This window comes from Hylobates moloch, unplaced genomic scaffold (assembly GCF_009828535.3).
Source record: "Hylobates moloch isolate HMO894 unplaced genomic scaffold, HMol_V3 SCAFFOLD_18, whole genome shotgun sequence".
NCBI lineage: Eukaryota > Metazoa > Chordata > Mammalia > Primates > Hylobatidae > Hylobates > Hylobates moloch.
In genome coordinates, this window is record NW_026652293.1 from 66,790,495 (window position 1) to 66,811,364 (window position 20,870).

General features: G+C 44.9%; 1 protein-coding gene across 2 annotated transcripts in view; it reads left to right on the forward strand.

The window, feature by feature from the left end:
• Nucleotides 1–20,870, forward strand: part of SLC35F3 (solute carrier family 35 member F3) — a 460,449-nt gene that overhangs the window by 323,478 nt on the left and 116,101 nt on the right. For both annotated transcript variants that reach the window (XM_032137017.2, XM_032137018.2), the window contains one exon: nt 5,456–5,780. In XM_032137017.2, the coding sequence (XP_031992908.1) occupies nt 5,456–5,780 (325 nt within the window). The remainder of the gene's footprint in view (nt 1–5,455; nt 5,781–20,870) is intronic.

A 20,870-nucleotide genomic window follows, 5' to 3' on the forward strand; every position in this document is an offset into this window, starting at 1 on the left:
AGGATATGCAAATTATTATACAGAAAACACATTCATGGTTGCCTAGGGTTGAGGGTGGGAACAGGGAGAACTTCAAATGGGCACAAGAACTCGTTTCAGCATGATAGAAATGTTCCAAAATGATACTATGGTAATGGCTTCACAATTCGAATTTGCTAAAACTTACTGAGTTGTGTACTTAGCTGAATTTTATAGTATGAGAATTATATCTCAATAAAGCCATAAACAAATCAAATAACTCTATAGACCTTACTGAAATAGATGTCAGTTGCAAGGCATCATCTCCCATTTCCTGTGCAGTTCTATCTCCTTTACGTTTGAAAGGCTTGGGTCACACCAGCCAGCTGGTGGTCTTTGATCCCCACTCTGGGTCCCTTACCCTAAAGAAAGGACTTGAGCACTTTCTAAGCGTAAACTCCCTGGAGACTTTTTCAGAAAGGAGTCAACAAGGGTCCACTTATCCTTGGGAAGCTCATAAAAGAAACATTATTGGTCTCTTGAAAGTTCAAAAGGGCCATTTTATGAGATGAGAATGAATGACTTTCCAATCTTTCTTGCTTTTCATTGTAGAAGTGACTTACATTAAGTTAAAAAAAAAAAAGCACCCAATTCATCATTTTCTCAGGCCTAAGCAGTGGACAGCTCATGGGACTAAGGGTGTGCTTTGGTACCCAAATGAGTTGGTAGCTAAACTAGACCTTCAGCTCACCCATTGTGACCTAGAGTTTCCTTCTGCTGCACAGACATTGCCTCTAGGTACTACTTCTGCTTGACCAAAGAATGTGAATCCTTTCTCTTTGGTCAAGAGTCTTTGGTCACAAGCAAAAACTGTGATTTTGCAGGTGTTGGGGTTTATGCAGTTTTAATAAATTGCCTGACAGCCCTCAGGACACTAAGGCAGGGCTAAAATGGAAGCTCACACACAGGCATGGTTACATCTCACCATGCCATGGAATATACTAAGTGCACAAAAGAACACTCCCCCTGCACTCGCGTGTGCGTGCGCACACACACACACACACGTGCTCAATGGAAGCAACTCAGGCAACAGAACTGGGATGAACCCACCTGTCCTCCAGCATTTATGGATGAATTAAGTAGCATCAACAGAATTTAGAGGTGACACACCTTCAGGGAGATGCTTGAATCCACAATTACAGCATCTGTCAGCACGAGCATTGGGCCAGAGTGTATAATCTACTTTGCATTGCTCCCAGAACTGCTGGCTAAAGTACAAGATTAGAATTTAAGGCACAAGATGATCATAAACAGAGGGATTGTTAGTGGGGAAGGGGTGTTGGAGAGTGAAGGTGAGGGTGACATAAATAGTATTTCTAGTTGTATACTAATGGTCCCAGGAGCTGTGGCAGTAAACAGTGTGAGGCTAGTTTTGGCATCGATTTCCTTGAGGCACTGCCTCTTTCATTTTTTTTTGTTGTTGTTGTTGAGACGGAGTCTTGCTCTGTCGCCCAGGCTGGAGTGCAGTGGTGCCATCTCAGCTCACTGCAAGCTCCACCTCCTGGGTTCACACCATTCTTCTGCCTCAGCCTCCCAAGTAGCTGGGACTACAGGCACCCGCCACCATGCCCGGCTAATTTTTCATACTTTTAGTAGAGATGGGGTTTCACCATGTTAGCCAGGATGGTCTCGATCTCCTGACCTCATGATCCACCCGCCTCAGCCTCCCAAAGTGCTGGGATTACAGGCGTGAGCCACCATGCCCAGGCAGCACTGCCTCTTTCAACTGTGATAAAGGAGTGAAATCAAACAAAGGCAACACTTGACCTGAAATTTTGGAGGTTGGGGGCAGAATTAAACAAAAGTTTCCTACACTTAGAAGATTTGAAAGGCTTCTAAAAAGAGACATAGCCTTCCTCATTGTAACTCCTTCTGTCTGAAACCTGTTTGAGCATCAGTTGGCCAGTTCATTGAAAATGACCCTGGAAATGATGTCAAGTGTGGGGTGCATTTGTTGCATTTCCAATAGTAGAAAATAAATGCATCTGCTAAGCAAAATTTTTGTGTAACTCTACATTTATTCTTCAACTTATTATATTACTTTGTTATGGATGTTGTGGCTTGCACTTCCTTAATAAAGTGGGATCAGTCGACATCTGAGTTTGCTCCAGTCCCTTCAGCAAACCTGGCAGTTTCTCCTGTGGCATGTCTAACCAAAGCAAGATGAGGCACTGCAGAGTGACGAGGTGGCAATGAATTTCGGATCTCACCACCATCCTCACTGCCCCTCCAGGTCATGTGTATTCTTGACCCTGAACTTTGCTCCTATTTTACTTACTTTTATGTTCTATCCTCCAAGGCCCAGGCCAACCTACCTGCCTCTTCTGATCCTTTTCACTATTATCCCAATGCACACTGGCCACGCTGTCTGCAGAATTCCTGTTATATAGTCAGAAGCTCTATTTTACACGTAATTGTTCTGTAATTCCTTCATGGATCTTTCGTCACTCTGACATAGTCTGTCCATTCCTGAAAGATGGTAATCATGCTTTACACTTATTTATAGACCATCCAAAGCTCTTGGCACAGGGCACATGTTTCACAGTGATTTCCTGTCTGATCGAAAGGCTCTGAGGATGCATTGCACCATACATAGCCCTGTGAGATGTAAAAAGTGCATGCCGTTCATTATGTTAGGTTAAATAAATGAAAGATAAAAACACAGTGTGATCCCAGTTTTTCAGTGTGTGTGCGTGTGGGTTTGTGTGTCCATTTGTGCTAGGGGCATGGTTCTGCTGAGAGGGGTACATGTATGTGTGTGTGTGTTGCACAGACACAAAAGACTAGGGAAAATGCGGCAGCGAATGTCAATTGTGATATCTCTGGGTGCTAACATCACTAAAAATTGCTTTTTCTTTTTACTATTTAGCACTTTTGTGATGTATGTATAAATAATACTTTTTATTTATATGAGGTACAACGTGTTTAGCAGTATGAAGAATGAGGTAATGAAATTGATGAGTGATTATTATTATAAGAGACACAGTATAGTGTCTTTATTGGGCCAAATTCTGTTTCACTACTTCACTAAGTGGGAGGTTTGCAATGAATGGGGTTTGGTTGTCTATTATTCTTTATGGGTATATTCCAGTGTTTCCCAAAGTATGTTCCCAAGTACAGTAGTCCCTACCACAGGCTTTACACATTTAAATAATACGGGAAGCAGCCTCTTGAAAATTCACAATATCCATTGGCCCTGAATATTCCTACAGCAAAGGAACCTGTCTGTTCTACTTGGTGTTTTTCAAATCTATCCAAGCATGGAATATTTTTTCCTTATAACGCCTGTTAACTGCATTACAGTTTGGAAAACGTTGTTCTATTTACATGTGGTTATTTTCAAATAACAGAATAGTGAGTTTAGTTCTAAGTGTCTTAATTTTGTTTGTATTTTGTTCATATTCCTTTGGTTTGAGGATCCAGAGAGGTTACAAAGTTAGAGAACAACTTCTTTAATCCAAATCCATAGAAACATTTTAGCAATACCAAATTACATAATTTGACGATTTTCTCCTTCATTGTAAAAGCTATGCAGCATCACTGCCTAGTTTGCTAAGTTTTAAAGCTTAATTTGCTATAATGAAAACATTCAATGAAGAAACATGCTGTGAGCTGAATTTATTCAGCCTCTTTTGGAGTCCGTTCTTTCACTGGAAGTTATTACTGTGAAGCTGCATTTCATTTTTGTGAACTTTTTTTTCATCTCTACAATCTTTTCAGGATGAGTTTTTGACAGCGATGCTAATAGTGACAAACCCCTCTAACCTCCAACACTCCTTGCAAATTATCCCGACAATGAACAGCTGCAGATGCTAATTCAAAATGGCAGGTAATCCGTGTGTAAATTGAAATGTGCATACTTCTGTCTGAAACTGCAATTGCATTAAGTTGTGGGAATTCATGGCGAGGAAAGTCAAGAGATCCTGGTAGGAGGGCATAAGCACGCAGATCCCCCAAAACGCTGGAAATCAATCTTCCTTTTTGTCCTCCACATCTTTCTGCCCTGCAGCCCATGCAGGAACAGACGGCTTGTCAGAAGCTCAGAGGGTGGCGAGACATTTGGTTTACCAGGGGCCTTTCAACTCGGATATGTGAACACATGAAAAGTAAGAGAAGGAGGGAGGTTATTAATAAAGCAAGTCATGAAGCACAATAGAGATGGTGTGAAACAGAATTTGGCCCAATAAAGTACGTTATCTCTCTTTGACTAGCCATATAATGCTTCGGTTTATCTTTGGCTAAAACAGAGACAGCACAGCCAGTGGTTAACGATATTAGCTAACACTTGAAAAATAGGTTACATTGAATCACAATTTTGCCTCAGAAAGTATGATATACAAAACTTAGTTTGTTATTAAAGTTATTTAAGTTTAAACAATGTAGAGAAAGCACGTTTGACCCCAATATATTCAGGGCTCATTTCCTCCGCTAGAGTGAAAATGGCCTCTTAGCACTAGTGTGCCTCCATTCAGCTAGGTGCCAGGCACATCATTATAAAAGGCAAGTACACTGCCTTCTGGAAATTTGCATCCATCCGTAGTTACACCCGACACAAGCTACAGCTTTGTTTAAATTTCCAGCTGACTGACACGCACACAATCGTGAATGAAAAAGCAAACAGTGGAAAATAACGCCTTTTCACCTTCCTCTGGTCTGCGGGAACAACACTGCCGCAGAGCCAAGCTTTGGGCTGCAGCCTGATTTCCAGAAATCACACCGCTCTAGAATGGAGTGTCTGTGGCCTTTCACACACCAGCTGCCAGAGGTTGCGGTTTTTAAGTAAAGCTTCGAAGTGGGACTGGAGGCTATCAGCAGGAAGCCAGTTAAAGCAGATAGAAAAGTAAGAGTGGCGAAGCCTATTTTTGCCATGCATACAAAATAAGAGGAGAGAGGCTTGGCCAACTGTGCCTTTAAGTAACAGGCCACTTCTGTCAAGGTGCTGGGACCTTTTAGAGGTCAAGACCTCCCCCTGTAGGAATCTCCAGCCCAGTACTGCCCCGCACCCAGGAGCACGTGAGTACTCGTCAACTGACGTAAATGAGAGTGGAGATACTTCAGCCGCTCTGTGTGCTCTGGAGAAGTGTTTCCCAAAGCTCACAGATCACCTGAGGAATGTAGGTTCTGATTTTGGAGCCTGGGGTGAGCCCTGAGATTCTGCATTTCCAACAAGTTCCGGGGACGGATGGGGAAGGGTGCTGACGCTGCCTGGCCCAGAGACCACACTTGGAGAGCCGCGGTCCTGGAGGACAGGAAAACCAGTGCAAACGTTTTCTATTGCAGCTTGGTGTCACACAGCCGTCCTGGAAGCCGCCCCGGCGCCCGCTATCTCCCCCGGCCCCCAGGTAGCTGGTGGTGACAATGGCTGCAGGGCAGCGCCCTGTGAAGTGCAGGGGTGAAGGTCTGCAGGCCCGGCTAACCACGCCCTTCTCTTCCCCAGGGGAGGAGCGCCCCCGAGACTCCCCGGGCCCGGCGGAGGCCCAGGCCCCGGCCGGGGTGGAGGCCGGCGGGAGAGCGAGCCGCCGCTGCTGGACGTGCTCCCGGGCGCAGCTCAAGAAGATCTTCTGGGGCGTGGCGGTCGTGCTGTGCGTGTGCTCCTCGTGGGCGGGCTCCACGCAGCTCGCCAAGCTGACTTTCAGGAAGTTCGACGCGCCCTTCACCCTCACGTGGTTTGCCACCAACTGGAACTTTTTATTCTTCCCGTTGTACTACGTGGGGCACGTCTGCAAGTCCACAGAGAAGCAGTCTGTGAAGCAGCGATACAGGTAGGCGCGTCCTGCACGAGGAGGCCTCCTGACCCGGGGCTGCTCCATCCAGCGCTGACTCTGCAGAGCTGCCCCTGGTGGCAGGCGCTGGGATGAGCCGGTGGGAGCCCGTGGAGAGATGTCGCAGTGAATGCACCTGCTCTCTCAGTGGGGTCGGGAGCAGAATTCTCTCTACCCCGGGGTAGTGAACGCCTCCTTCCTCTGCCTCCTGCCCCTCAGCCCTGGGAGCCGCTTTATATAAAAGCAGGCAGCAGCGTCTTCCAGAGACGGCAAGTAGTGGGTCCCCAGAAAGCTTAGAAATGGGAGAACTGTGTAGCTCAGTTCATCCCTCAGCAAGCTGGGGTGAGGACCGCAAGGCCGTGGAGCCAGGTCACTCGGATGCTTCCTGTAGCTGACTTCCCTCGCAGAGATGTTCGCTGCAGAGACTTCCTTACTCATCCTCTTTCTAACCCCAAGACATGCCCCCCTTCCGGTATGTAATTGCATGGGTCTGAATATCTCCCAGTGTGATGGTCAAGACCAAAGCAGTGTCTGGACTTTGTTGACTATATTTTCTCAAATAGAGTCCGTTGGAATGACGTCCCTTTCAAAAAGAGGCCAGAAACCCTGACCTCAACCCCTACCTCAGTATGCAGGAGGGCTCATGCAGCCCTCCCCGGGAGTCACAGTGTAGGTGTTGACCCGTGGCGCTCATCTGTGCCAATTAAGAGCATCTGGTGTTTCCCCAAAGTGGAGGCCTTCTGTGGGCCATGTCAAGGGCTTTCCCAAATCAGCCCTAGTCAAAAAAATAAATAAATAAATAAAATAAAAAATGAATGCTGGCCCAGGTGACACAGTAAGCCCTGGAAACTTGTCTTTTATCAGTCCCAGAGGTGAGGAGAAATTGTGCATTTAAGAGTCTTCATTCCTTCACCACTGCCTTCTTCCCCACCACACCCCACCCTGCCAAACACATACCCCCGTAAGATTGCTATGTCCTGAAGTTCCACTTAGAAGATACAAGATAACTAAAAATATCATTGAGTCTAAGGAAGAAGGAGGTTTGGAAATGGAGGTCTACCCCTGGACCAGAATTTCTTTCTGGGAATCTACCATGTTTTCCCTGTAAACTTGTAGCTGGAAGTACAGGTGTGATACTTTTTTAATGTTCAGAGGGAATTTGGCCTGGCTCCTTTAAAATACCAACTTGTAAATCAGAGCATGAATTCTCGAGGAGGGGGCTCTGATGGAGCTTGAATAGAATCACATGGCCAGTCTCACATGTCCCCTTAATGAAATGGATTTGGTGCAAAGAATTCTGATCCTCAGGGTTGACCTAAACTAGTGGCTCGTGGACCAGCCAGAAATTGCTAGAGGCACTTAATGCACCCTCTTCTGAATAGAAGCCAAAAACAGAAGGAAACAAATCATTAGGGCCCAAGATTTTCCCAAAGGCAAGAGTAAAATAGTCCCAGAGAAAAGCTAATATTTAGTAAATGATGTATTTGACAGTTAAGTATCCCTAAGTGTATTTAATTTGTAATTAGGCATTAGCCTTTCATTAAAACTGATTAGGATGGTATGCTACTGCCTCTAACGAAATGCTCAAAGTGAGCTTATATGTACTTTCTTGATCAAGAATTATTGGGAGAGAAGATGAAATGCTTCTTTCCTGCTACCTTCAACCATACAGGCTGAAAGAGGCCCCCCAAGTGGTAACACTGGCCGTTGTCCCAAATGTGCTCCATGGCTACCACTTACCTGGGGAGAAGACTGTCACCGCCAGCCACTTAGGGCAGGCCTGGCACCATTAAACTATTGTGCTGAAAACCACACAGATGGAATCAAGACCAAGTGGTGCTTATACGATCAAAGTAGGAAAAAATGAAAGGTCGTTGAAGATTAGTTATACATAGAAAAACATCAGCACCTTGAATTCAACCTATTGTCTTCCTATAAAAAGTGCTCAGAAAGAATCATTTAAAAAATCTGGTGACTGCCCTGTTAACTAGTGAACAATGTAAAAGAGAGGATAATCCTAACTTTATTAGTGAAACTGGTTAAAAGCTTTCGCAATTTCTGTCATCACATTCTGCTCCAGCTCTTTAAAAAAGTTTTTTTTGTTTTGTTTTTTGTTTGTTTTTTCTGATTGTAAGCTGTGTTAGCCCCATGGCTAGGCAGAGCTGCTAATTTGCTAGCCAATTATTAGGCACGTCAATCAAGCCATATACACCATTGGAGGGGTGAAGAGAGATCCTTCCTCAAAAGGAGAGAAAAATTTTAACATCACAGACCTTCCTTAGGAAATCACAATTCTGTCACAGCTCACATTGGGAGTACTTTAAACAGACTTTAGGATTCTCAGAGATCAAGGAAGACTGAAATCACATCTTCCATCTTCATGCTTTTATCAAAATTAATGCCAGAGAGAAGATTTTGAGTTGTCTGAGGAGATGAGTTCTGTTGGCTAAAAGTGTTTAGCAGGGAGCTGGGAAGAAAAGGAGATGAACAGAGACCTGTTCCAAGAGGGGAGCTGGACGGATACAGCAGCTTTTCTTGCAGTTATCAGGAGGCAGTCAGATGGAAGCTTCTTTTCGCTAAACCCTCCCCACCTCAGCTGCTTCCCCAGGGTGAAGCCAGAGCAGAGAGAGGAAGGCATGTGTTCCCCAGCGCAGAGCTCCTCAACCTGCAATGCCCTGTGAGGCTCCCTGGGGTCTTGTTGAAGGCAGGCTCTGATTCAGTGGGTCTGGGTGGATCTGAGATTCCGCTTTTCTAGGGAACTTCCAGGGAATCCTAGTGCTGCTGGCCCACAGGCTGCACTTTAACTGTAAATGCCCTGGAGTTGTTGAGTCCCAGCTACAGATTTTTTTTTTAATGCTGCTGATTTTACCAAATGTTAGAACTAGGACTCACCTCACCATGTAGAACTGATGAGTGACTCCACTGAGCCCCAGAGGATGTTCGAGCCCTGGTCCTCTTCAAGCCCTGGTCCTCTGCCACTCATGACGGGAGGCTCCGTGGGCAAGTCCTCAAAGTTCTCAGAGCCTCGGATGCCCATTTGTAAATGGGAGGTGATGAAATATGCACTGTCTTGCACAAAACACTACTGTGTGATCAAATGACATGCTATATATGAAAGCGCCCTATAAACTGTAACATGTTGTGTAAATGCGAAGAACCAGTACTGTGTTGTGATAGCCTCTGGGGGTTATACTGAAGGCTGTTGCCCATGCTTTGTTCATTGGCTGCCTTGTGGTGGCCAGTTTAAACTACGAGAGTGCCAACCCCTGTGCTGCATGCAAGTGTCAGTCCTGAAGAAATCAACTTGTGGCCCTAGTGCCTTCACAGGGCATACAAGAACACTGATCAGGGCTTCTCATGATCAGATACTGTTGTCAGTAATTAGATGTGAATGGGCAAACCTCTCAGCCTAACTCATATGGGTTTTCAGCCCCTGCCTTATAGTCTTCCCAGCAAGTACTCAACCATCCAGGAGTACAATGAGCTGCTTCCTTCTCCAATATGATAGGCAGCCCAACCCTTATCTTCCCTGTTTCTCACTGAAGCTGGCCACAAGGGTGTTCTGAGGAAGCAATAGTGCCCAGAACTCAGAGAGGGCTTCAGTCATGAGATGCTTGAGGGTGCTTGGGAACCACAGTCTCCTGGACCACCTACCGTCTAGGGGAGGCACAGGGAAGTGACTGTATCAGGTCTGTGTTTGGGAGAGACTGTTGAGCACAGGTGTGATGACACACGGCCTCCTGGCCCCTCTGACTCTGGAACAGGAATGCAGCTTTTCAGATCTGAGAGGTCAGCAGAGCTGGAGCAGATCTGGGGAATTTTCAGTCTTGTCCAAAGATCTTCCAGGAATTTGCAGCAGTAATGACCTGTTTTCAAAAGCAAATGCTGAGACCTTCTGCTATCATGCGGCTGCCAAAAAAAGTGAACGGTGCAGTGGTGACAGATGTTTTTCTCTGCCTTTTGTAGTTCCAGGCTTTCTGTAAGCCAGCCAATTGATTCTGCTTCAGATATTCTGAGCAACAGTAGAGCCAAGAAAGGGAAAAGGGCAGTTTAGATGGCTTTCATCTTAAACCCTGCAAGGGCCCGGTGTGTGTACCTTGCCACCCAGACTTACGCAGGAACCATATCGGGTCTTGCAGCTGTAACATTCATCGGCCATTTAAAATCTAAAGAGCAGAGTGGAGCAGTTGCAATCTGGAGCTTTGTTCTGAAAATAGTTACTGTGCATCTTCTCTAGGCAATGCACTAGAAATACAAGATAAATTGACTCTGTCCTCCAGGAGCCCAAAACCTGGAAAGGGAGTCAGATAGCCAAACAGGGTGGGGGTGCATGCAAGGGAGCTGAGAGTGGGGGAAGGCCCAGATACGTGTGTCCTGGGGCAGGGTACAAAAGTTTCTTAGAAAAAGTTAGCTAGGGCCTGGCGTGGTGGCTCTTGTCTATAATCCCAGCATTTTGGCGGGCTGAGGCGGGCAGATTAATTGAGCTCAGGAGTTCAAGACCAGCCTTGGCAACATGGCAAAACCCTGTCTCTACTAAAAATACAAAAAGTAGCCAGGAACGATGGTGCACCTGTAGTCCCAGCTACTCAGGGGACTAGGCAGGAGGATCACCTGAGCCTTGGGAGGTTGAGGCTGCAATAAGCAGTGATCAGGCCACTGCACTCCAGCCTGGGTAACAGCGTGAGACCCTGACTCAAAAAAAAAAAAAAAAAAAGCCAGAAACAATTTAAGGACAAGCAGATGGTTCTCTGGAAGGAGAAGGTCAAGAACATTCTAAGCAGACAGTAGCCTGGATAAAGGACACAGGCTGGACACAGAGCAGGAGCTCTTCTTAGGATGTAGGATGTAATTGGGGTAAGGTGAAAGAGAAGACCCAGCAGTTAGGCGGAGCAGATGCTGGCAAGCCTCCTACACTATGCTGAGGTGTTTCACTTCCAGTATGAATATCAGCAGGAGTCAAGGAAGCAATGATCAGATTGGATCTTTCAAAATGCAGCTGCTGCCACTCTGTAGAAAATGGAATGAAGGACAAGGCTAGAGGTCAATCCAGGTCAACAAATACTTCTTTGGTATCTATGTGGGCACGTGGACAGATGTGGGTGACAGTTGCTGTTCTTGACCCTAAGAAACTCACAACTGAGTGGGAGACAGAGTCTCCTATTAAAAAAAAAAAAACCGAATAAAATATAAGGAGGAAGTGGGGCAAGAGCTGAGGGCAGACTGGCTTGGCTGTAGTTTGGCTGTGAGGACAGGGCGCAGTAGATCTTGGGACTCCAAATTCAGCTGAAGGCCAGATGCGAAGGACTTGGGGTGCCCCATCAAGGAGTTGGGGGTTTATTCTCCAGGCAAGTGGAGCCTCCAGAAGTTTTTGGTATAATCAGAGCTGCTTTCAAAAGTAGGATTCATAGTACTAATTATGTAACTGGCTACAGCATATGGTCCTATTTCACTTAAGAGGTGGAATGACTATCAGGTGTTTGTTTGTTGGGGGACAGGATGCCTAGTTCCTGAGCAGTAGCAAGAACTTTGAGTGTGAATCCTGAAGTATTACAAAACTTGTTTGAACTGTCAACTTTTTGAGACTACATCACACTCTTCTGTTGATAAAAAGCATTTCAATTGTCATTTTCACCAAACTCAAGTGTTCTGAAAACATGGGAAATATCTTCTTTACAGGAAATATTTGTACAATTTTTCAGGCATGGTGGTAAATGCTAAGGCATTGCCAAGGGAGCCCTAATTAGCGATGCCTAGCATCTCCCTGCCTTCATGCTGTCAGGCTTCACATTTCAGAAAGCTGATGCATTTCTTACCCTGAGCCTCAGACACATTCCAGCCTGTTGTTCCTATCAACAGTTGTTCTTTATAGAGTAAGGCCCCTTTGGAAACAAGGTGACAGGGCCCCTCACCCTAGGAGAGAGTGAGTGCTTCATTCATTCCACAAAATCTTTCCAGCACCTTCTCTGTCTCGTGCTATTCTAGGAAGTGAGGATACAGCAGTGACAAGAGCAAGTGGAAATGCCCTTTACCTTCACCCTTCCTCCTACCTCATAGCGGTCTCATTTCCTGTCTGATTTCTTCGTTGTTGTTGTTGTTGTTGTATTAACTAATTTTTGTAGAGATGAGGTTTCGCCATGTTGCCCGGGCTAGTCTCATACTCCTGCTCTCAAGCGATCTGCCCACCTTGGCCTCCCAAAGTGCTGAGATTAAAGGCATGAGCCACTGCACCCAGCCTTTAATGTCTGATTTCTAAGAATTATCCACCCAGAAAGTGATGAGCTACATGCAGAACTCTTACAGTTGATGTTTTTGTTGTTTCTTTGTGTGTTTATTTTTGTAACTGGTTTAGAAAAAATTGACAAAATATTGGAAGACTGCAGTTTGTAATTTAGCCCATGGCTTCAGTGTGGTGGTGAATAATGGCAATTATGCATACACATCCTCATGTATAGCCAGAAGATTTTGCTAGCCTAAGGCAAAATACCATGCCCCATACACACACACACACATGCACACACGTAGCCAGCTGAGTAGCAGATGTCTGGTACAGCCACAGGAAACCATGTAATCAATGCTCCAAGTCTAAATGAGAAGTCATAACGGGCACCAGTGTCAGCAAAGGAAGAAATGAGATGGGGGAGGCTGAATAGGTTCGGGTTGTCTCTGCCTGTTTTAAGACAACACTTGCCATATTCAAGAATACATCAGTGGTGAAATGAAACAGAACATTGTCCACATGCCCCAGACTGTGACATCACCTTCCTGAGTTTACACCAGGTCCCACCACTCTATAGAGTCTTCCCTTTCATCCTGTCATTGTGGTATTCATAGATTAGCTCATTTATTTTTCCTCTGGCATCTCCCCCACCCCACCACCACATCTCAGTTAACATATGCTGGCTTCATCCCAGTGAAATTCAATGACAGCCAAACACCCCTGCAGACAAGTTCAGAATATTCCTTCTACAAGTGATTTTTAGGCTTTCACTGAGGCAAGCAGAACATTTTCATTACCTCTTGATCTCCTTTTTTTCCATACTTCAGCCATCCCACATCCCAATTATCTGAGATTGCTATTCATCTTTGAACAGAAATCAAGGATATAGCTTTGAAGTTTAGCAGTTTAAGAAGGTTATCTGTCTTATAACCTTGTAATTCCAGAGCTTGTCTTGTTCAGCTATAGCAATGTTATTTCAATTTCACTGAAATTCTTTGAAAGGTCAGTTCCAATGCTCATGTTTGTGTTTAAGGTATGGGTTTGAAGAATAACAGCCATTTAACTAACTGCCATATGAGTGTAATTATGACTCTTGTGGGGTCATGATACCTGAGGCTGGAATTATCAACAAGGGATTTGGTAACATTTTTAGCTTAAGTGCCATGGTCCCTGTGAATATTTGCAAGATCAGTGTGACAGTGAAATCAAAGGTGGGAAGCAATGAAGGATGGTTTCCCAGAGGAGCATCCTTCAGCTGGTGGATTTTGAGGATCAGTTAATCTTTGTGCGGGTCAGATGAGGAGGAGGGCCCATGTAGGTGGCATACAAAAGTCACAAGTGTGTACAGATTTGCAGGATGTAACCAGTATGCTCAGGCACCACTCAATCCTATCCCAATGTAAGAAATGTGGAGCCATTTCTTACTTTCCGTGTGATTTTTCATCATTGAGTCAAGACTAGTGAGCCAGCCGATAGGCACATTGAAACTTAAAAATCTCACGACATTTAGCAAAAGATCATCTGCACAGAGACCTGGGAAGATCAAAAAAGGACTTTGAGGATTCTATGATCCAACTCATTCATATTATCAATGAGTCCAGAGATGCTCAGAGAAAGGGCAAGAGAGCCCTGTGCTCTGCAGCCTCAGACCTCTCCAGAAAGACTACCAGGAAAGAAGTGGGTCAGTACTATTTCTCCTTATAGGAAGAAACCTGGAGGCTGTGCCTGGGCAGGTTGGAGCAACAGAGGTAGGAGTGCTGCTAGCCCATGCTGGGACATTGTGATAGATGATAAGAACGTATGCTTGCCATTAGATAGTTTGGGCAGGAAACTCAGCTCTTCCTTTATTGGCAACATGGTCATAGGTAAGTCAACTGAAAGCTCTTAGTCTCAGCTCTTACCTGAAAAAAATGGAGACTTTAATTCCCACTTCCAAAGGTTACTGTGGGATTGAGTGCCCCTCCTGTCGGCTCCCACAGGTCCTGTATAGATCGTGTTTGAAATAACAAAATTAAACTTGATGGTGTGTATAAAGTTCCAAACTGTTCTTGGTCCAGGTATTTCCTAACCATCTTTGGTTGACTCCTAATGTGGATACCAAAACTCATTCAAACCATGCCTACTGCTCTCTCCAAATCATAAAGTGATGATGATGATGTCATAAAATGATGCTGCTGATAATGATTATGAGGTCATAAAATGATGAGGGGGAGGGCCGGGCATGGTGGCTCATGCCTGTAATCTCAGCATTTTGGGAGGCTGAGTTGGGCGGATCACTTGAGCCCAGGAGTTCGAGACCAGCCTGGCCAACATGACGAAACCCCGTCTCTACTGAAAACACAAAAATTAGCTGGAGGTGGTGGCACATGCCTGTAGTCTCAGCATTTTGGGAGGCTGAGTCAGGTGAATCACTTGAGTCCAGGAGTTCGAAACCAGCCTGGCCAACATGACAAAACCCCATCTCTACAGAAAATACAAAAATTAGCTGGACATGGTGGCATGTGCCTGTAGTCCCAGCTACTTGGGAGGCTGAGGTAGGAGAATCACTTGAATCCAGGAGGCAGAGGTTGCAGTGAGCCAAGGTCATGCTGCTGCACTCCAGCCTGGGTGACAGAGTGAGACCCTGTCTGAAAAAATATATATATATAAATATATATATATAAAAATATATATATATAAATATATATATATATATATATAAAATGACAAGGAGGAGGTCCTAAAATGATGATGATGATGATGATGAGGTCATAAAATAATAATGATGATGATGATAACATAGTAGAACCCCAGGTAACTAAGTCTTCCTCCTTATGAAGATTCAGTTCAGATTAACCAGGTAGCTGATTTGGAGCCCACAGCAAGAAGGACAGCATTATGCCCTGTCATTATTTTAGGCTGTTGCAGGAGGAAGGAGCCTTTCTTGGCAGAGATGAACTTTGAGACAAGTCCTGACAGGAGGGGCAGAGAACTGATGTGGAACTTATCATTGTCATGACATTCCAGGATATGAGCTGAAAGCCAGATGGAAATGTGAGGTGATCCATTTGTCTAGAAAGCAATGTCCTGTCAAGCTCTTGACACTTTTTATTTTTTGAAAGTTTAAAAGCAAAAAGGAGAAAACATGCTAGTGCCATGCAGAAGATAAAGCATATGTGTTTCTTTTCTTTCTTTTCTTTTCCAATGGCACCCCTTTTGCCTTTATTGTATACAAATCCTAACTAAATTGGAACGACCACCCTGCCCTTCATAGAAACAGACATTATACGGGCTTCCCAAATAACTAGCCCACCTTCCTGCCCTATGTGGCACAGGAGTACCTACAAGTGTTGTACCCACAGGAGGCTCCAGGGATATAGGAAGGAATGAGACCACGTGTGGAGGGAAGGGACCTGAGCTTTGACTCAGGCTTGTTCCAGTTCTCAGATCCACTGTTTACACCCCACATGACTTTGGGTAAGTTATTTGTAAGGGCTCCTGCAGCTTCCGTTTTCTCATATTTAAAAATGGATCCAGGACAGCCGCGGTGACTCACTTCTGTAATCCCAGCACTTTGGGAGGCAGAGGCAGATGGATCACCTGAAGTCAGGAGTTCAAGACCAGCCTGACCAACATGGCAAAACCCCATTTCTACTAAAAATACAAAATTAGCTGGGCATGGCAGCGTATGCCTGTAATCCCAGCTACTTGGGAGGCTGAGGCAGGAGAATTGCTTGAATCCAGAAGGTGGAGGTTGCAGTGAGCTGAGATTGTACCATTGCACTCCAGCCTGGGCAACAAGAGTGACACTCTGTCTCAAAACAACAACAACAAAAAAAAATGGAGCCAATAATGCCTGTTTACACGGTGGGCTTCAAGGTTTGGGGTGCAAATCAGCTCGCCTGGAACATGGCCGTGGGTCAGTGCTGCAGTAACAGTGGTCACTGCTACCCCTGCCGCTGGTCAATGATTACCCGAGTGGTGGTTATTATTGTTGTTCATTGTCCAGTCTGCCTTGATGGCCTTTCTGCACATGCCATATTTCTTTGGGTAATAATCCATTTCTAATTGAGCCACAGGGTAAAGGCTTTTTGGCACTCGCATTCTCTCCCATGTTATATTTTGTGATATCATATTCCACATAAGCTTTCCTTGGCTAATGAACCAGGAGCCAGTGGGAACAGGAATCACGGGAAATTGCTATGCTGGATCTTTAAACCAAAATCAAATCACATGCTTTTGGATAGCCAGTGTCTGTGCTAAGTGCTCCACAGAGTCAGCCTCCACTTCACCAGAATGCAGCTGTGTCTACTTGAAGCATGAGCCAGAACAGATGGAGCCACATGCCTGTCCCATCTTGGGCCAGGCCTCCCCTCCACCCACTTCCCAACCTGCTGTAGGTCTGGTCCTAAAAGAGAAGGGGGCTGCACAGGAGGGTCCCTAGGAAACTTCCTCTGATGCGTTTTCCAGCCTGGGTCATCCCGTTCAAAGAGAGGTTCCAGCTGTGAGTGGGATCACTATGTCTTTCAGCTGGTGAACTTGTTCTTGGAAAGCTCTTAATTATTTAAAGTGCATCTTGGTTTTTGTGGCCACGCCTCATACTGTCTAGCTGAGTTCATTAAAAAAGACAAAAAATCCAACTGGCCAGAGTAATCTCCCTTTTCTGATATTTGGGCAAGTTCTATTCATATGCTTCCTGGATCATTTAAAATACAACTATACTAATTACATTAACCTCCTAGGCTGGATTCTTTGTTGAGCAGAGAGAAAACAAAGATGATTTATGTACTTAATATAACATTCAGGAGTGCATCAGAAGCATTTCACGCTTTTCTTACCTAAGTGCCTTATTTTATGACGCTTACATTTAATGAGTTACTCTCAATCATATATACATTATTAATTTATAACAAATTAAAAGCACTGGATATTAAAGCTCCCTTGTTGCAGGAACACATCATTAGAAACACTAGATAGCATTATTTTGCTACATGTTTCTCTGAGGGAAAAACAGAAGAGAACTTTGTCAAAGAAAGACTTTAAGTGTTCCACCAACAAAATGGAGACAGGCTTGTCAGTATTTTACTATGAATTAGTGGGGGAGTGGGGGGGGAATGGGTCTTCCAAATGCTTATTGGTTAAAAGTGTTTTGTTGGCCGGGCGCGGTGGTTCACGCTTGTAATCCCAGCACTTAGGGAGGCCGAGGCGGGCGGATCCCGAGGTCAGGAGATCGAGACCACGGTGAAACCCCGTCTCTACTAAAAACACAAAAAAAATTAGCCGGGCGTGGTGGCGGGCGCCTGTAGTCCCAGCTACTCGGAGAGGCTGAGGCAGGAGAATGGCGTGAACCCGGGAGGCGGAGCTTGCAGTGAGCCGAAACTGCGCCACTGCACTCCAGCCTGGGTGACAGAACGAGACTCCTTCTCAAAAAAAAAAAAAAAAAGAGTGTTTTGTTTTGGCCGGGTGTGGTAGCTCATGCCTGTAATCCCAGCACTTTGAGAGGCCAAGGCAGGCAGATCATTTGAGGTTAGGAATTCAAGACCAGCCTGTCCAACATGGTGAAACCTTGTCTCTACTAACAGTACAAAAAAATTAGCTGGGCATGGTGGTGCACACCTGTAATTCCAGCTACTTGGGAGTTTGAGGCACAAGCATCGCTTGAACCTGGGAGACAGAGGTTGCAGAGATCACACCACTACACTCTAGCCTGGGTGACAGAGTGAGACTCTACCTCAAAAAAAAATAAAGTGTTATTGGGGTATGCTCACCTGCGTATCCCCAATAACACTTTATTGTTAGATAACCAACTGTTATTAAAGTTGGACAAAAGTTGTTGTATTTATGCCCAGCTTAGAAAGTGACTTTGTCTCTTGGTAAAGATGTTTTCTCCCATGTAGCAAGTGGAGGGAATTCACAAAGTAGACTGAGGGACACATGTAAACATGCATTTTGCAGAATCCTTTTAGAGGATGTAGGAGGTGTAATAGATCTTCTCTAAAGAGGAAGATTGGCACCTTCTAGGTTTCCTGGCCAACCCCCAGCTCTCAGGAGTCCTAAGCAAGCCACTGGTGTCCCATTTGACTTTGCAAAGCCACATCATTCTGAGACAGAGATGGGTAACTCTGAAGCCAAGATCCCTGCTCCTCCTGCTACATGCAGGGTTGCTGCAGGGAAGGCTGTAGCCAGAGACTCTGTGCAGCCAGAGACTACTACGTCTCCCAGCCTCCCCTGGCATCTAACTTGGGCTAAGTGACTTCCCTCCAAATGGCTAGGAGTCAACCAAGACAGATAAGAAGCAGATGGGCATTTTCCTCCACTTCCCTGTTCCACTGGCCACATCACAGAATCCCCAAGCTTCAAGGGATGGCATAGCTGCAAGGTGGGAGTAGGATCACCAACGGGTGAAATGACACCTGTCAACCAATAACATGAATCAAAACTAGACTTCTGTGTGCCAAGCCTCTGAACTGAAGAGTTTGGCATAACAGCTAGCATGACGTTGATTAGTATGATCTCCATCTCTTCCCACAAGCTCAGAGTTGGAGTCAGTCTGAGAGCCTGCATCCTCCATCATGCATACTTAGATATCTTTATTGGCCAAAAGCTTCCCTGTGGCTTTATTTTTATTCTAAATATAATCAAAATTTTAAAGAATATCTGGACAGAAAATGTCAACCTTTGAACACCACAAGGACAGGGATCATGTCTGTCTTGCTTACCTGCATATCCCCAGCACCTTGCACAGTGCCTGGTGGGGTGCTGGTAGGAAGGGGTTGGGGGAAGGAAGAAATTATCCATGGGCAATGGTGGTATTGTCAATCTCGTGTTCACAATCAGACTAGACTTGCTAAGATCAGCTCTTGGCAGGCAATCTCCAAGGAGCAATGCAGGAATCATTTCCCTCTGTCCATATAATAAGCTCTTCCTCTATCATCCAGAATGATAAACTAATCCTATTCGGAAAGAGCCCTTGAATGACAAAGTAAGTTTTAGAAAAAGAAGTGCTTGATTATCAGACTTTTTTTTTTTTTTTTGGAAATTAGTCAGGTCTGAAATTAGTAGACTAGCACAGGGGAAGTTCCATTGTGCCATCTGATTGAACTGAGAGTAAAAACCCATCTTCAGGAAGTTTCAATTCCACATTTATACTGGCTAGAATTTCACAAGCTCCTAAAACTCACTGAGTCCTGGAAGAGAAGAATTTAGAGGATTTGTGCATTTAAGGTCTTTAAAGTCCTGCTAATTTTTTTATCGATATAAAATATATATTATGTGTAAATGTGTTTTTTACATGCATAGACTATGTAATGATCAAGTCAGTATTGGGGGTTTCCATCACTTTGAGTATTTGTCATTTTTATGCATCGATATCATTTCATGTCTTCTCTTCTCATTACTTTGAAATATACAAAATATTGTTTGCTAAGCATAGTCACCCTAGTCTTTTTTCTTAGTACTTTTTTCCTCTATCTAACTATGTTTGTCCCCATTAACCAACTTCTCTTCACTCCTACCCTCTACCACCACCTACCTTTCGCAGTCTCTGGTACTATCATTCTGTTCTCTATGTCCTTGAGATCAAGTATTTTTAGCTCCTGCATGAGAGAGAAAATGCAGTATTTCTCTTTCTGTGCCTGGATTATTTCAATTAACAGAATGACCTCCGGTTCCATCCATGTTGCTGCAAATGACATGATTTCATTCCTTTTTACAGCAGAATGGTATTCCATTGTGTATATATGCCACATTTTCTATATCCATCTGTCCATTGATGGACACATAAGTTGATTCCATATCTTGGCTACTGTGAATAGTGCTGTGATAAACACGTGAGTGCAGGTATCCCTTTGAGATACTGATTTATATTCCTTTGGACAAATACCCAGCAATGGGATTGCTTCCTGCTATGGGATTTGAGAACCTACATCTGTTTCAGTTACTATTACTCTTTAACAAACTACTCTGAACCTTAATGGCATTAACAACTCCTTTGTTGGCATCACGGGATGGCTTTTCCCTTGCTCCATAATGTTTAGAGTGTGTGCTGGAGGGGGCAGCTCAACAGCTAGGGGCTAGACATGTCTGTTGTCTTCCTCCAATGTCTGGAGGTTGATGCTGGTTGTCATGGGCCACCTAAGCTGGAGCTGTCAACCTGGGGGTCTACACATGGCCTCTTATGATGGCCTGGGCTTCCTCACAGGAGGGTGGTCCATGGTAATCACACTGCGTTCATGGTTGCAGCTCAGAGCCCCAGAGGCCTCAGTGGACACACAGCAGAAACTCCATTCCTTTTAGGACCTAGCCTCGAAGTCACATAGTGTCATTTCCACCATAGTTTATGTCAAGGCAGTCACGAGCCTGCCCAGTTTCAAGGGGGAGGGGTACATCAACTTTGCCTCTTGACTGGAGGGTGGCAAGATCATCTTGGGGAAGAGTACATGGAATGGGAGGTATTGCTGCTACCGCCTTTGGAAAATATGATCTTCCACAGCATCTGAAGCAAAGGTGGTGTTTAGAGAGAGTAGTACACTGGCCTGTATTAGGAAGATGTGTTACTGGGCTAGGAAAGGCTGCCAGTGGCAGAGGCTTGGGGTTTAGGAGGCAGGAGGAGTGGCTCAGATGGAGAATTCTACCATCTGAGGTTCTACCAATTTCACTTTCTCTAACCTGACCCCAGAGAGCAATCAGGACCCTGATTTTCCCCCAAGTTTTTGGGTGTAGCTAGCCTAGCTTCAAGCCCTTCTAGACACCTTGGGACCTACCCAGGTTCCCCCAGACTTCAGCTGTAGCATCTGCTGTCTCCTTTCTCTGAGAAGCAGGGCCTGTATCAGTAAAGCAGAAAATAATATCAACCTGGATAGAGAGGACTAATAAAAGTGATAATAAATTATTCA